Source organism: Arctopsyche grandis, chromosome 2 (assembly GCF_051622035.1).
Source record: "Arctopsyche grandis isolate Sample6627 chromosome 2, ASM5162203v2, whole genome shotgun sequence".
Classification (NCBI taxonomy): Eukaryota; Metazoa; Arthropoda; class Insecta; order Trichoptera; family Hydropsychidae; genus Arctopsyche; species Arctopsyche grandis.
Window position 1 is genome coordinate 11,193,034 of NC_135356.1, and position 18,584 is coordinate 11,211,617.

Consider the following 18,584-nt stretch of genomic DNA (forward strand, 5'->3'; position numbering starts at 1 on the left):
GACCATGTCGGCGCGGCACTGTCGTACGCAGTTTTGTCAACGCGGCATTGTCATGCGCAACTTTCGGATTACTTAATTGTTGTAATTATTAGAGGTAGGACCGGAAGCGCGCCGTCTATTGTTCCATTATTGTAAATGCTTTGTAAAAAAGGTTCGGCAAACCTTAAACAATGCATTTACAACATGTGAACAATGAACAGCGCGCTCTGGGTCCGCTCTTTAGTAATTATCAGACTTAGGCGGCCAGGATGCATTAACACACAAAAAATGGTTCACTAAAAAGTTTTCAACCTTTTTTTTGCTCTCTTGATTTATAGGACAATAGTGAACCATTTTTTGTGGGTTAAAGTATCCCCGCCGCCTGGTAATTATTATCCTGAATAAAAAGTAATTCATTCTAAATTTACTTATGTGTATATGGAAAATGAAAAAAATAAATCTAAAAAGTCATAATGGTTTAAAAAAAGGTTTAGGTCAGTTATTATTAGAGACACGTATTTTGGCCATATTAATGCTTAATTGATGCTAAAATTCGGAATAGATGCTAAATTCGTAAAATATGCAACTAGATGCTAAAATAACAAACAAAAGTGAAATTTGCATAAAATTTATAAAATTAATAGACAATTTAGAAGGGTCATCCTATTCCTTTGCCCATTTATTATGTGAAGAAATTGAGGGGATAAAACAGAGCTTGCAGTTTACCATAGACGGTGCTTTTCCTGTTGAAATCAAGCAACTGCTTTTGTCTACTACTGTAAACAAAAGAAGACAAAGCTGTGTATCCAAAAGGCTGCTCAAAAAAGCGTCTTAAAACTAGGCTCGCACTCAAGACTAAATGAGACAAATCTATTCCTCCAAACATTGAGTAAACTATTCAATCCATCTGTGGCAGGTACAAAATCAAATATTAATGTTAAATAAACGGATTGTTTTTTAGAAACCTGCCATTGTTTAAAAGGGCTGTACACCCGAAACCTTAATTTTGTTGCCGTTCCTTTCTTCGATATATATGTATATTGAGTGAATGCGACAATATATCAATATATGTATATATGTATATATTGAGTGAATCGACAAAATCGAGGTTTCGTATTCTCCTATTTTCTCCTCCGAAACTAGACCAATTTTTAAAAAAAAATCATCATCGGTATGAGAAAGATATTTTCTGTGCAATTATGCGCGTATTTTTTTTTTAAATCGACCGTTAAATAAGCACGCTGGACACTTTTCGTGGGTGTAAAAAAGAGGCGATTTTATAGATGTTTGGCGGCTCCTAGCTCGTATAAAAAATAACTAATCAAAAAAATAAAACGATAGATGCATCCCAATGATGGATATCCATAGCATATAATAATTTCTCTAGTGCCATAATTGAGGAAGGGAGAAGTCTAATACGTTTGTATGGACAAAGCGTTGGTGTCCAGCCCTCTTAATGTATTAACAGAGGCTCAATGTTTGGAAGGCTATCAGCACTTTTTTAAACAATTATAGAGAATATAAAAAGTGAATCCACGCCGGATATATTGCTATTATTGATAGCAACAAAAATTAAATATGAAGAGTTTGGAATTTTATTAAAATTCATCGAAATTTTTATTATTTAAGATTAAACTCTTCATAAAAATAGAAGCTAAAATTGAATATTTTTAATGCCCTAAAACGCTAAAATGCAAAATGATTATGCTAAAATTGGCAAATATAGCTGCCCAAAATACGTGTCTCTAGCGATGACATAGATGAACCAAATTTATTTATTTATTTATATAGCAAACTGCATATAACACAAAATAACAACTAAAATTATAAATCATCTTCCACAAATGTATCCATTAATAACATAACATAACATTTTTACTGAAACAGTAAGTTTTATTTGTTGAAGTTTATTACTTCGACTCTCGTTCAAGTCACTTTCGATGCAGTGACGGCCACCGCAGTTTTTCATATGTAATTACACTAATATTGGTATATTTCAGGGAAAAAATCCCCTTGCGGCGCTTATAATCATATTCCATAAGAAATAAACTGTTTTATTATGACTAGGACATTCATAATTTTGGCTATTTCTATTAATATTGCCATGTCTTGATGAAAAAATTCTACAGTGGTGCTTTATTAAAAATTTAATATAATATGTATTTCATTATATTTTGGTCCTCCGCAAATATTATATAATATATATATATATATGGTATGTAAATAAAATAAATGATTATGGTCTGTAAATAAAATAAACATTCAGGGTACATTCTTCAATTAAATGAACAATTTATTTTGACAGCTGACCGGAGCTGATTTGAGGTAAAAAAATAAAATGAAAACAAACAGGTGTCGCTTTTCACTTTCAATCCATATTTATTCGACGAAGAAGTACACGTACCTTCGTTTATTGGGTCAAAGTACGTACCAAGGTAAACAAAATGAAAAAGCACTTTTTTCTTCAAAGTGAAATCGCATAAATTGGATACAATTTTGCTGAAATCCACGAAGACGCACCACACAGGTACCCGTGTACGTACACACAATAATAATAAACGAGCGAATGGTGAAATTGTTCCGAGATAAAACGATCAACCACATAGGAAAGTAGTCGTTAACCTTTTCGTTTCGAGTGCATACACTAAAAAAAAAATCAAAACACGAACGGACGTGCGCAGATTAAACAATGAAATTTTTGCAACGCGCGTGCACACTTCAGCGCAAAATATAACATAATGAGAATAATGAACGCGTGAAACCCCTTATATGTATGTATTTTCAGTTACCGCGTAAACGGATACTGTGTTTAGAAAACATTGGATCTTACCGTGGGTCAAAACGATCGCGTTTTCTGTTATTTGTATTGACTCGATCCGGCAAATAATGCCACAGCGTGCGTAAGACGGTCGCTTCGAATGCATATTATTTGTTATTATGCTTAAGAGTAGTAGGCTGCACATCCTTTCTTCAATTTGTCGGAACAATTATGTGGGCGGGTAAAATTATGCGTGTACGTTCCAATGACGGAAACGAGATTGGAGATTGTCGATTGAAAGTCGACTAAAATCACCATATACCAGTCGGTTAAGCATTCTATTAAATGTTCTTATCTTCTCAAAAGCCAATAAGCTCGTCAGTCTTGCATGATTGACACGATAATAACTAGAATTAATCATTTTTAATTGTATTTAACTACTAATAAAAATTTTTTTCAATAATTGTCCTTTTATTTTATTTCTTATCTGTCATGTTATTTTTAAATTTTAAAAATTGTATTGCAAATTATTAAAATTATATTATATGTCTAAAATAAATTCCCCGATTTATAGAAATATCGTGACGCTAGTCAAATTTAGTACAATTTAGCCAATTTCATACCGTATTTCGAGACTAACGTCACAATATATACTCCAAATTTACCGAATGGAATAAGGAAATCAGACAGAATGATTCCCGCTTAAGTCAAATCGACCATCTCTTCTGGAAAGCTTTAAGTCAAAAATCCTTGTTTTGAGAAAATCGACTTTTTGTTGAATCAAGTTTGATCTAAATTATTATTCATGTTTTGACTTATCAAATTCAAAACATCCAATTTTTGACTTAACGTTTTTTTTAAATGATAAATTGGAACCACCAGACAGAATAAATATTTGTTAAAAATGAAAATACATATGTATGTATGTATGTACATACATATATAGAAATATATTTTTGAGTTTCATTAAACGAATGTAATTATTTTTTGAACAAATGCATAATACATATACATATAATAAAGGAACACAAGTGCCACACATATTTTCACATTTAACACGGTATATTTGGAAGTACATAATTTCGCTTAAACAATCTAGCCACACAGGTAATTTTTGACATTGACAAATTCGAAGTACCTTTTCTGACCAATATAAAAACCAATGTTATAAGTATAATAATCAACAACGTACATTTTTTTATGAATTTAATTAGTAGTAGTCAAAATATAAATACGCATATATCACACATATGTAGTTCAGATCCATCACACAAAACCAGGTTTCGGAAAAATATAAAAATTTTTGTAATGTTAACTCATTACGGCCGTAAACACAAACGTTAACACAATTTTTAAATAAAATTTCATTTAAAGTCCGTCAACACAGCGTGTGTTTATATCCTCCAAGCATCATACAATTTGTCTTTATTATTTTAAAGATTAAGTTTCAATCTCCCATTCATAGATATCATAACAGCATCTTTATCCAGAATATCGATAAATAAAATTTCAAAAATATATATTTCTATGGTTTAAAGCTTGACTTGACTTTCCAAGAAATTTATCAATAATTTTCCAAAATAATAATAATCAGAACATATCAAAATTGACTGGTTTTTTCTAGCATAAGATTCTTCTCAAATTAAATCTTCTATTAAAATGAATAACACAATAAATATATTATACAAAATTTAACCATCATTATTTTTGAAACGCTGATCTGGTGAAATTATTCGGTCAAAAAAAAACTATAAAGAAGCTGTATTCCAATTTTCAATTTAATCGATAAAAAGGTTTAGGAGTTATGTTTAATTTACAAAATTTACTATTTTTACCGCTATTTTGCGAAAAATACGCACTCTCATAGTTTTCGGAAAATTTGGGCGGTACATAAGGAGCTAAAAAAAAATATCAGTATCGAAAACGCGTTTTACAAAAGAAACTATTTCTACATATATGTGTTTTATAGAAACACGTATGTATGGATGGATGTCGTACGAATCGTGAAATGCAAATGTATCATCAAAAGTTCAACAGATTATAACGTCAAGACGCAATCGATAATATATTAATGTATTTTAACATATTATGCACAGATTTATTTTATAAAAAAAAAATCAACATGCACGTCACGTCACAATTCAGATTATCAATCGGAAAATAGAAATTCGACAAGTCGAACATTATCCATTGAAATTAAAAAAAAATCTAAACATTAAGGATATCTACAATAAGATGGTTGTTGACCTTGAAAACACACGATAATTCGTTGTTGTTTATTTTTACATATTTGCAACCGTCAAACAGTCAATAATCACAAAAATTATTTGCACGCGTACTATAATGTATATATGTATGTATGTATGTACACGAATAATGTGGAATTCATATAAACTTTCAGCACTTTTTAATTAAGTAATCACAACACACACTATGGACACTCGTGTACAAAAGTTTCGCAAACGGAACGAGTTTTGCAGAAGCGAGCGCAACCGATGCTGGGACATTGCCGACTGAATATTGTCCGGGCAAATTTCTCCGCACAACACCTTTGCGAATCTACAATATATGTAAGCACGCTTTGAAGAACAACATCATTAGAAATGAGCCTAAATAGAGTGCAATACATATGTACACATACGAGTATGAATCATCAAAAACATCGAATTCGAATCAGACTTTGTTTCAAAATTTGTAATTGTACAATTATATCAAAGTCCAAAAACGGAACGGATTTGTGGAGCATTTCAATATTTTCCGACCATATTTGTTAGAGATAGATAGGGTGACCATACGTCTCGTTATTTATGTGCTTAACGTCCCGTCATTTTCGTACAAATTTTTGATGTGTCCACTGAGGCACAGAAGAATTTTATAATACACTAGTGATAGACCCGATGAAAATTTCAACAGGTGTATTATAAGTAAAAACTAATTACCTACCTAAATATAAACAATATAAAACAGCAATAGAAAAAAAAAAAATTATTAAATTAATTTTCAGTAGATGGCGCTAAATGCTCGTGGCACTATTTTCCAAGAGGAAATATTGATATCAAAATATATATATACAGGGTTTTGTCTTGATTCTAACACCCAAACCATGCATACATTAAGCCTTACCAAGTCTCTTTCGAAATTGTATAAAATATATTCATTTTAATGTAACATTTAAATCGCTTTCTTTCATTATTTACATCATATTTATTTTTAAATAACTGTAAAATACCATATTATATTATATAACATTCTTTACCTTGTTTCATTTTGTTATTTTATAGAAATGTACATTCTGCTAAAAAATATATAACATAACAAAAGAAGAAATGAAAATGAAAGAAATTTTCAGATGCACATAATTTTTGCAATTAACAAAAACCAAAAATATCTTTTTGGAAAATTTGTCGTTATTTTATTTGTTAATTTTACACGTTTCAGAAAAAAAATCATCCCACGGCGCATAGACATTAAATGTTATAGTATTTTTTTTGTTTTGTTTCTATTTTCCCTGTACCCAAGTTATTTGAGGAGAAAATTATAAATTATAAACACCCTTTCTTATATAGGGGTGGGGACAATATTTTGCCGTTTTGAGCCCTGAGAAATATGGTCACCCTATTTATCACATTTATCAACTAGCTTGTAAAATACTTTCAAGGAGATAATATCTAATTTCCATAGAGGAATTAAATCTAATCATACGAGTATGTAGGCGTATTGCAACAATCCGCTCAAAATAAAATTTGACAGTACGAAACGAAGGGAGTATTTTTTATACATACACATATCAAAAGATGAATATCCCCTGCATTGATGATGACGCCATTCCCTTTGCGAAATCATATTTGTGCAAAAATGCATTTTTGACGGATGCTGTGATAAAAAGCGTGTGTCGTTCAAAAATCACAATGATGGAATGGAAAATGATACGAAACATTGCATGCATTTATATGTATGTACATACATATTATAAACATAGTAATAATCTTGAAGATGACATTCTAATATTATTATAACACGGCATTACACCAGTGTATGCTCAGTGTCGGTAAATACATATTATTATACGACATGAATGATTTTTTTCACCGATGCGCTGCATGAAACGGAACCACCAAGCTACAATGTATTTAAGACCGCGTACGGCAGAAAAACCGCGTAACCGTTGGCCGATACATGCGTAGAATACTTGCATCGAAAGTAAATAAACCGTAAGATATGTATATATGTACGTATTTCTGATATTAAATCACAAAGTACTGATTAGCAGCGTTCACATTTCAAAAAAAATAAATAGTGAGGGATCACAACTCATCATAAATTATGCGCGTAATGGAGACCGAGTTCTTTTTTTAAATTACTATTATTCATCTGCGTAGGGAAACGTGCAATTGCAAACGGACTATGTATGTATGTATGCATGCTAATAATACGTTCGCAACGTGTTCACTTCGCACAATACGACCGACCTATTAGGAACTGATAAATAATCATATGTATGTAGTTTCACTCGGCCAGATACTGTTTATAAATATATTATACATACATACATGTGTAAATGTCCAGTCTAATTGCGGCGAAAAGTTAGTGTATGTATGTATGTATGTTTCAACGGGTCTACCTCACGGGCCGGAATGTGAAATTACCGAAAACACACATTAACACGGGAGGAAAAGCCTGTTCCTCTTGTTCCTGTTGTATCCTGCTCGCGAAAATTAAGTGAGTATGTACCGTTTACCATGCACCCTTTTTTTTGATCTTTCGACTTAAGATCTTTCGATTTTCGATCTTTGCCTTCCGATATTTGCGTTTTCGGTAATTTCACATTCCGGCTCGTCACGGAGACCGGTTTTCAACGTACGTATTTGAATATTTATAGTTTTCAGAATCGAAAAATTAAAATCAATTATAGTTTTCAATTTATCAATTATAATTTATTTTAATTAATTATAGTTTTCGATTGATAGAATTTACCATTCGATAAATGCATATCGTTGCAGTACAACAAAAATCTATGTATTCATGTAAATTACATATGTTTACCAATTTTTACGTAATAGTATGTGTATTCAAGAAAACGCGTATTTTTTCATAGTTTTTATTTATTAATAAAAAGAACAGGAATGTTGATGAAGAAAAGAAAAGAACAGGATTGAATAATATAAATTTCAAAAAAATATGTTGTTTTATATTTTTCTGATGAACAAATTTTCTTAAGTATTACTGGGTTTGCTTTTAAATAAGAATGCAATTCTTGGCAGGATTTCTTAAAATTGATTTTAATTAACAACATCGCTTTAAGAACTGCGACTTGCAATTGCGTATTTTCGGTCGTCCACAACTTGTTCATCTGTGAAAAGACTCTTTTTACGGCTGCATTAGTTCCGGGCAGGCATAAAATGTATTCAACAATTATACGATATATGTATGAATATATAATAATTCAATAAATATACTCTCTTTTTGAAAACGGGACATTTCGACGTCCCGAAGCTGTGCTTAGGGACAACGGGACACGCTACCTAAAAACGGGACGGTCCCGTTCAAAACGGGACGTATGGTCACTGTAACTATAATCTATAATTAAAAAGGTCAATATTCTGTTTTTTAACATACGGTATATCAATTTCACACAGGTGTTTTGACAACAAGGATTTTTTTTATATTGTGATAACTGCATATGTAAAGTAGAGGTCTTATTTAATAAGAGCCTTCGTCAGCAGCCAACGATAATTCCTTTTGCAAACAATTCGATAAAGGATAGACTATTTCGCATAAATTTATTAAAACCATAACAATTGGTTTCAAAGTTGCACTTGACAACGTTTTTTTATGCCACAATTCGCTAACTACCACACAAATAATGTGTGTGTGTATTTTGGAGATAATTTGAACACCGTTCTTTTGACACCAGTCCTATCGAACTGAACTTTGGTATCGGTTACTGAAAGGCTTATCAATACGTCGTAAATATTTTTTATATATATATATATATATATATATATATATATATATATATATATATATATATATATATATATATGATGAAAATAAAAAAAAATCATAAAATTGAATAAACCGGAAGTGATATTTTTTCCACTTATGTAGGAAAGTCAAAAAAGGTTGTGACCACAAGATTGAACGTATCCACACCACTGAACATATCAAACTGAAAATTTATATTTATATTCTTTATGTATTAACTTAAGAGTTGATAAGGTTTTGGTTCGAATTCGAGAACTATTTTTAATAGTAGTAATATTTTTTAAAGCAAGATTTCATTATTTTATTTTGACGTTTTAAATTGTTTCTATGCATCTTCCTGAAATTCAATATTTATTTAACTGACGTTAGAATTAATTTTTTCTCTGAATTAAGTCAAAACATAATAATTATTTAGGTCAAAAAATCGATTTTCTCAAAACAATAATTTTTGACTTGAAAATTTCTGTCATTATACCGACGGTAAATAACCAACTCAAATTAACTACACGTGAGACGAGGTTAAAGGTTACCCACCCCAAATCTACATAGTACATGCATACATATCTCCATACATACAAATATTAAAATGTTTCCCTCGTTCACCAGTTTTCTCTGACCTATGACACAAATATACGTACATACATACGCCAATAATGAAAAAGAAAAAAGACATTCGAAAAGAGTCGCAGTCGAGTTTAGACAAACTTTTCACTGCAGCTCCAGTTACCCAAAAATTAGCGGGCTCACAATAGCGTCGAGACCGTAAAACGGGAATTTCGGCGAAATTTACACACCGAAACGAAATCAAAACGCGTTCAATTTTTTTTCACATTCGAGACAATGGCCCGAACAATACACACGCGTACGTACATATATATGATACGATAATAATATAATATCATAATTGAGTAAGAGAATCTGTAACGGAAGCAAAGTTCGCGGGTAACCCCGTTCAAGACCAGAGCGTTCTCATACGTAAGTTTCGCGACCGGATGTGTGTCACACAATAGACGAGACGCAGGTGTCACTAACACACTCAAATATAATATACATACATATGTATGCATTAAATGCATATACACATGTGCACGCACAATGATGCAGCTTCTTCAGCGGCAAAATGAAGTGGCGTGCTGCACGCGATGTGAAGCAGCATCGCGTGACGGAACAATTAATCGCGAAAGCAATTGTATCGGACGATGTTCGACAACACAACGGTGAGGGGGTTGGTGTAGGAAAAAGCTTCACTCATCTCGACAAACCGAAATATGTACATCCGATCCTCTTTTTGTGTCCGGTTTTGAAATAGCACGGTCGAAATTAATGTGTAAATTTTTTTTAACGCCGCTTAAAATCATCCGAAGATATGAAATTCTTAGTTTTGTTAAACAAAAGAAGTGTATTAACTTATATTGAGTGCTGACGTATTTTCTGTTGAAATCCCGCCACGCTGAAAATTTCGTCAACATTTCCAACTAGAATTATTTAGAAATCCAATAGAAAGCAGATATAAAAATTGTAGCTAATCCAAACAAACTCTAGATCACTACCCTAGGTAACTACCACCGAGGATTTCGAGTATTGTAAAGGTGTGTTTAGACCAGAGAAATTAAATAATAATAGAAGGGCCCTTGCGAATAAATAATTGTTGTCAATATTACGCGGTACGTCTCTATAAATACTCTACAACGCAAGGAATACAATCGGATCAATTTACTTATAAAAATGTATCCCATGTTGTTAATTGTTTGTTTTTGAATGCATTGTGCAATTTTTACCTATGCTTGCCTATCTTGCGAGTAGTATAAACAAACAGAGAAGTTTTTATCGGACATACGTCGAGCACCAAGCATCAAATACGACTGATGCTAAAATTATTTAGGATTGTCTGTGGACAATCGTCACTTGACAACAATATGACGCTTAAAGCCACTTCTATTAATATAACATTTCTCTGGTTTAGATGCTCTAATATATCTTGCAACAATTTAAAATAAACAAAAGAAGTCTATTAGTGAATGTATTTTTCCAAAACTAGTTCCATCTTCTTCATTGTTGTTAAAATTTAATTCTCTTAAAATTAGTAAAAATCGATCGCGTGACATGCTTCTTCTAATAATCACCTATTCAGTTCAATCTGATCGTTCCCATGTGCAACAAGAGACCAAGCCACAATCTAAAATACTCCTTAGTTAGGGATTTCCATCGGGTAATTATGCTATGGTTATAAATAGTCTTTGGTGGAGGAGTTTCCATTTCCCAAGAAAAAGGGTAAACTATTGTCAATTACTATTGTCCTACAAAGCTAGAGAGCAAACAAAAAGGTTAGCGATAGAAATGGACAATAGTGAACCCTTTTCTTTGGGCAAAAGCATCCTGGCCGCCTTTTCTTAATTATAAATTCCGGTGAAAACGAGTCTTTATAAACGTAGAAAAATCAATTGCACCGATTATACGACTCATACTCAGTGCAATGCTACTTGGAAAGGCTTAGCAGGTAGTATTCTTATTTATTTTATACATGTACAATGTACAATGCACATCGGTGTTCTTCAGGTCCATGGAATTTGTTCAGCATTGAAAGGGTTAAGTAATGGAACTTACCATTTTTTATGGCAGTCTATGGATCGTATCCACATTAAAAAGTAATACAAAACAGGATTCGGTATAGTTTTTAAATGTATGCGGAAATCACACCATCCAATTTTCCAGACCGATCCAATAAATTTATGATAATATCGTTATGCAAGTCTGGAATTTGAGTAGGTACTATGCAAATTGGGGTAGTATTCGACTAGCGTCATAATCGAATCAGTCCAGTAAATCAAATTGTGTGATTCCCTCAGTAATGTAATTATGCCTTCAATTTAAATTATACTCTACATATCTACGGTGACCATGCATGCTTCCTTTATTTAAGAGGACAGACCTTCATTTCACCGCTCTGTTCTTGACATTTTAATTATTTTCTAAAATTGCCTTATCGTCCTTTATTTTAAGTTAAAGTTATCTCACAAATGACTATCGAACGTGATAAGCTCTTTCAACATATGAGCCATTATATTTGTAAGTGGCGCAAGTCATCTCGTAAGACATTAATTTAAAAACACCGGTTGTGTTTCTTCTTTTCCGATATTCTGGTGATTCCAAGATTCTGGTGGTGTTCTTATTTTCCGAGATTCTGGACATATCGAATTATAAGTAGTGATAAAAATTTGAGAAGTCAAACTGAAAGTGTTTTGGAACTGAAAATTGGACTTCCGCCACTTTCAAATACAGCGCCTCATATGTATGTATGTATGTAGCTACATCGTAGTGCACTGGTAGATCACATTGCATAGTAAGTGGTCGTGGGTTCACGTCTCGGCCAAATACGCTGCTGGCGAGATGTTGCGGTAATAAAAACACAGATCGACCATCTCCTGTTGGAATTTTCCGATTTTTCTAGCTTAATTGTTGTGACGGATTCAATAAATCGGTATCCTCCCTCTGAGTTTCTCGCAAATTCAAGTTATTATCATCTCGAATTTGTGGAATCTTATAAATATATGCTACCTGCATAATATATTTCTCTCAAATTTGCTGTTTACCAAAAAAAAATAATTGTCTATTGTCCATAGATGTCTCTATTGTATTCTATGTACGGTTATATGTGTCGTCGTGGGGGAATTCCTGCCATGGCGCATAGATACTTCTATACGTTCCTTTCATATGTTTTCTTATGTTCCGTTGGACCTAATGCCCCCATTGAACGAATATTTTCATTAGTGAAAAATATCTGGACCAGTGAAAAAAACCAATTAAAAATAGGCTCATTCAAAGTATGCATTAATACCAAATGCAAATTTGAAATGAACTGTATACAATTCTATGTATTTTTAATGTTCATACTTGTGAAAAATATAGTATGAATAAAAAACCTTTAAAAATTAAGGTAATTTTAATTTCAATAAATCGTAATAAATATGATTGTTCAAAATCCCGTATGCAGGTATGCTAATATTTTATAGTAAATGTTATAAAGATTTTTAGTTTAAGTGAAACAATTCTAATGATGTTCTTTATTTTCTACAAAAAAATATGGTCACCATAACTATATCGCTATTATTGATCTCATCTACATATGTGCGAACGTACCTATGTATATCGAATGACGTATCAGAATTTAAATACAATTTCCTACAGTTATATATTGTATACATAGTACAACTGTCACTCGATTCATGCAGTTGATACATTCACGAAAAATCGGGGTTTTTTCGATTTCAACGTTACAAACCGTCATTTTTTTACATTTCATCTCGAATTGATCATCAGGTGACATCTATTCACCATACGTATAGCTCGTGCAGCGAAAGCTGGCACGTACCAATACAAACACGTATATTGTGTCCGTGAAGATATGAATAAGATTTTTTGTATCTGTTTTCTAGGACAATCAGTTGGTCCCTTTCATACGCACCCACTTTCCGAGCATGACAGAAACAACAATTATTTTTTGTATTGCTCGGTGATTTTTGCTCAGTGATCAATAGAGGTAGGATAGTCACAGTGCTATCCATTGTTCGGCAAACCTTTAACAATGCATTTACAACCTTTGAACAATACACAGCCCCCTCAGGCTCCGGTGACTAGTGATCAAGTGTGCACTACAGGGTGATTTTTTCCAGTTTCACTGGTCAGTCACCGATCAACCCCTACAAACTGACGTAACGCGTTCTTATATTGTTTGCTAATTGGTTAATTGGAGTTAGTTCATTAGAATTAGTGGATATATGATAATAAAATGCTTTTTAATAAAATTGGATCTGGGAAAACACTAACAGGACAATCTCGCGAAATTGTGTATAATGTTTTCAACTATTACATGCATTGTATAGTGAATAGTGAAAGTGACGAAAGAAATATTTTTATGAAAAATTTATATGCTTCAACTGCGGAAGCGACTGGTGTTTCTAAAAGAAGTGTTCAGCGAATTGTTTGTGAAGTACGAAATCAATTTGTGGTGGCTAATAAACCGCCAACATCGCAATATCGGAATATCGCAATACCTTCAATATCGGAGCCATCAACGACACAAACTATATATTCAGAGTCATCAGATCCAGCAGCATCCACATCTTCATCGACTGTGCGAGTTGTTTTAAAGACACCGGGCAAAAATCGTGTAAGGTTATCAAAAATAACTACAGTGGATAGTTTTGATCAAGAGGTCATCAGGCGAACTATCTACGATTTTCACCTAGTTCATAAGACATTTCCGACCCTACAAAAGTTATTAGAAGTTTTGAAAGACAGTTTAAAATATAAAGGTGCAATTTCTTCGTTAAGAGTTATCGTTCGTAGGCTAGGTTTCAAATGGAGAAAGATGAAAAATAATAAACAAATACTTATTGAAAAAAGTGTAATTCGACTGAAGAGATCCATATATCTTTCCAAATTTAGAAGAGTATAGATTGCAAGGCCGCCCTATAGTTTACACGGATGAATCCTTTATAAATAGCTCACATACGATGCCAAAATCATGGTCCGATGAAACTAGCAAAGGTTGCAGAGTACCGATTTATAAGGGTAATATGCTAATAATAGTTCACGCCTGTTCTGAAAAAGGATTTATTCCAAATGCGTTACTTATACATATATCCATCTAAAATTAAAACCGGAGATTATCATAATAATATGAACGCGATTAATTACCAAAAATGGATTAAAGAAAAGCTTGTTCCAAATTTACAACCCCAATCTGTAATTGTTATTGATAATGCGTCGTACCATAATGTCATGTCAGAACCTATGCCCACATCTAATTTCAGAAAAGCTGACATGTTAGCTTGGTTAAGAAAATTTAATATACCTTATCCAGAAAAATGCACAAAGCCCATTTTATATGAAATAATAAAAAACAATAAACAAAATCATCAAGAGTTTGTACTTGATAAAATCTTGGAAGCTTACGGACATAACGTACTACGCCTACCACCCTACCACCCAGAACTAAACCCTATAGAATTACTGTGGGGCATTATTAAGGGTAAAGTAGCTTCAAAAAATGTCATGTTTGACTTAAAGGTCGTTGAAGTGATGGAGAATTAAGTGGCGTAGAAGAATTATGATACGACATTGTATAGAAACAGAAGACTATCCAAAACGCGCAAAGAAGTAACGAATTAAAGAAAATTAAAGAAGTACGTATAGTAGTAGAGTAATAAAAGTAAAGTCTTATAATAGAAAAGTTTGAAATTGAAATTCAAAAATAAGATTATAAAATGAACAATGTATTTATTTAGATTAGAAACACTTCCGGTTCGGGTAGACTTTCTGGGTGTAAATGTACTGCGTCATTATCCAAAGATCGCCGCAATATTTTTTTTGTAAGTTTATTTTATTATTATTTATGACAAGTTCTGACTTAGCTACAAAATTCTGAATCCGACAAACAATTCTATGCAAAATAATGAAAAATTATTTTGTTGGTCTAGGCAACCAACAGTAAACAAATTTGAAGTGAGCAAATAAACAACAAAGTGTAGCGCTTTCTTTGCGAATTTATTTTATTATCTTTGTAACGGTCGGGACTTAATACTAGCCGACAAAGAAGAATGTCTATACATAATAATGAAAAGGACTGCATTATTATCAAAATTCGAACACTTTTAAAATCACTTATTTCCTGTTTAATATAATTTATATCCTATATTTTTTTCTCATTTTTTAATTCGTATTAACTTTTGCATACGTACATTTGTTTTACTTATAATTTAAAAAAATGCTATTTATCATTTTATTCGTGGTACGTATTCAAATATTAAATAAATATGCCACCCAAATTATATCATAGATCTTAAAAACATTACACGATCGGTTGAAATAAAATATATAAATAACAGCCTGTATATGAAAAATGCATTTGTATGAGTACTGTGCACGCGCCTTCTGTAGCTGATAGACCTGTACTACACTAGAAGACATTAGGATTCAATTTCAAAAAATTGTCGATCAAGGGCCGTATACATATGTAAATTAAATTAAATTTTCATGAAATGGTTTTATGGTTTATTCAAATTGTATCAAGCAAAGATTATTTATTTCAAATCATACATCAATTATTTTTCCAATTCCATCCGTTGAAAAATAGCAGAGGAAGACTCCATTATTAGAATAGCTTTTTAAATCAGTCATCCTAATGATGATGCATTTCTACTAATAAAAATTGTACATCAAGACTCTACCGTTCTAAACACTCGAATTTTAAAGGTCTAGCTACTAAATGCTTGGTATGAAAACATTCTTATTCCACAGTTTTTCCATTTAAAACACCGGTCAAGGGAAGACTACACGATTGATTGAAAATGTGAACTCAATCAATGTAGTATGATTCGACTCACACATGATATGTATGTATATGTACTGTTATGTATTACTATACCTTCTTTCTTTCACTCCCATACGCTTAAGAACGGGAAACGGGAATTGACCCTTCATATAATATAATACGATATTTCAATAAAAACAAACAACAATGAACGCATTATACATACATATTATTTAAACACAAAGCGCCAACCATTACTGACCCAAATCTTTCTACAATACGATTACATTGTTTCATTGCTATCAAAATAGAATGATATTTTCTCACATCACAAATGTGATGAATTTCATTTTGGACCACCAACTAATTGGCAGAGTTAGTAGAACAATTACCTTAAGTCTTGTAGCAGTGCTTCTCCGTGAGCGATTGTGGTAGCGCAAGCGTCCAGACTGGAGTCTCGCAGCTGAGCACACTGCTCCAGGAGACGTTCAGCACCTTCCAGACCTTCGCCAATGCAACCATCGTCGCCCAACTCCGAGGTGAGATCCCCTCCAAGTTCATTTCTGAGGGAGTCAGCCCAGGCACTTAACTGAAACGAAAAATTATCAATCATAAATACACATTTTTAGCATTTTAAAAGATTCAAGCAAGTACTAAGAATATAAATAAACAAAAAAGAAAGACAATTATTCAATATTTACTTTTTTTTAGATTTAAAATCGAAATAATATGTTGCATGAACGCTTAAACTACATTATTCTGTAAATTTAACTTTTTAAAAAATTTAACTATAAATTCAAAATTATCTATCTGTCTGAATCATAATAAAATTCTAAACGTTACATTTTCCATTCCAAGGTTACGAATTTTAGCTTTAGATGCATGGGTTAGAAACTGATGAATACCTCTTTTTCTCTAGTGTAGAAGAGCACGGCAAGATGCAGCCTTCTTCGTCGCTGATGTACCCGAGCTGCGAAAGCTACGACGTGCCGCTGAAGTTCTCTCGCAGCCGCATACACCCCTTCGGCTTCACATTCTCCAGTTTGTGCTAATTCTTCAGCGGCCGCTAGAAGTTTCTCTGCATTCGTGTAAGTGTTCTGCAAATGACAATTACATTTCAAACGTGCAAGCTGTGCATCTGAAGCTTAATGCACAAGTGCACAAAACGAAAAAAGATACCTTCACAAATCCGATCGTATACTTGAATGAGTTTACCCATTCAATGAATTCAATGTCAGTAGCAGACAATGGAAGAGACAGTGCGATTTATTTTTGTTTTTTTTTTTCAATTCATTTTTCTTAGCCCAGACTTTATTATTTCCCCTTATACCATCTACTTAAACTCCCCTAAATAAAACTAAGTATGTAGATACAACATGACTAAATTCTTTGTTTTTGTATGAACCGAAAGTAAATAGATTAAAAATATAGTATTTAATCATTAAAAGCGAATGAAAACGATTATAAGTAAAATAAATATAAGATTTCTTTGACTATCATAATCATAATGAATATAATAAGCAAATTTTTGAAGTGTGACCCATAGAGGGTTGCCAGGTGGTGTGTATGACACGTTTACGGAATTCAAGTTTATACCCCTTTCAGATACAAACAATGGGTAGTTATGAATTTCGAAGACTTCTAAAGGCTTAATGCTATGCAGTTATGTGAAAGCATAATAAACGTACAGCTGCTTATCCAGTATTATTTTACCCACATAAGTCTTTGTAAGGTTGGATATCGTTATTAATCGCAAACATTATTATTAAAAATCTACCAATATATTTTAATCAAATCCTCGCATAGATTTATATACATATATATTGTATATGTAAGTATTATGCATTTAGAGAAAAGAAAACTTTCAGTGTGTGCCATTTTCAAGATGTTTAGTAAGAAGATGTAGTAACTAATTCGATTTATAAATTGAATGTACTTTAAATAACGGTTTTTTTACTAGAAAAAATAATTAAAACATTCTCATTTGTTTTTTCATATGAAAATTATTTTAAATTTCAGTTTTATTTAAAAAGTTTCTAAACAAAAACATGCTATTACATAATATTATAAGAAAAACACTTTTTCTAACTTTATGGAATAGATATTTTGACGAATCCAATAACTGAAAAAACTGATTTCGTGTATTGTTACAAAACATTCAATTCAAAAGCTACTGACTAAGGCTTCCAATCCCGGGGTCCCGGTGTTTCATGGTACCGTGAATCCCGGTGTTGAAACTAGTCTGAATACCGGGATTACGGTGCTGGCATAAATTTTTTTAAAAATATTATTTTTACAAAAATAATATGGAAAAAAACATAAAACAACATTATATAATGAACAATGGTGGGATAAGCAATGACAGCCATAGTCCATTTGTTTGCCACCCGTTTCGACGCCGGCTTGCCGTTTCCACGAAATGGTATGAAAGCAATGATATTTGAAGCATATTTTAACTGATTCGAACTCAGAATAGACCACTGATTTTTTCTAGATCACGTTTTCGTGATCTAGAAAAAATGTGTGTGTGTCAGTGTATTTTGGGGATTT

The 18,584-nt window shown here is 32.3% G+C and overlaps 1 protein-coding gene across 1 annotated transcript in view; it reads right to left on the bottom strand.

The window, feature by feature from the left end:
* trio (trio Rho guanine nucleotide exchange factor) overlaps positions 1-18,584 on the bottom strand; it is a 246,535-nt gene that overhangs the window by 160,590 nt on the left and 67,361 nt on the right. Inside the window, exons 12-13 of the mRNA XM_077445260.1 lie at positions 16,940-17,131; positions 16,427-16,623 (exon numbers count right to left, since the gene is read on the bottom strand). Of these exons, the coding sequence (XP_077301386.1) occupies positions 16,427-16,623; positions 16,940-17,131 (389 nt within the window). The remainder of the gene's footprint in view (positions 1-16,426; positions 16,624-16,939; positions 17,132-18,584) is intronic.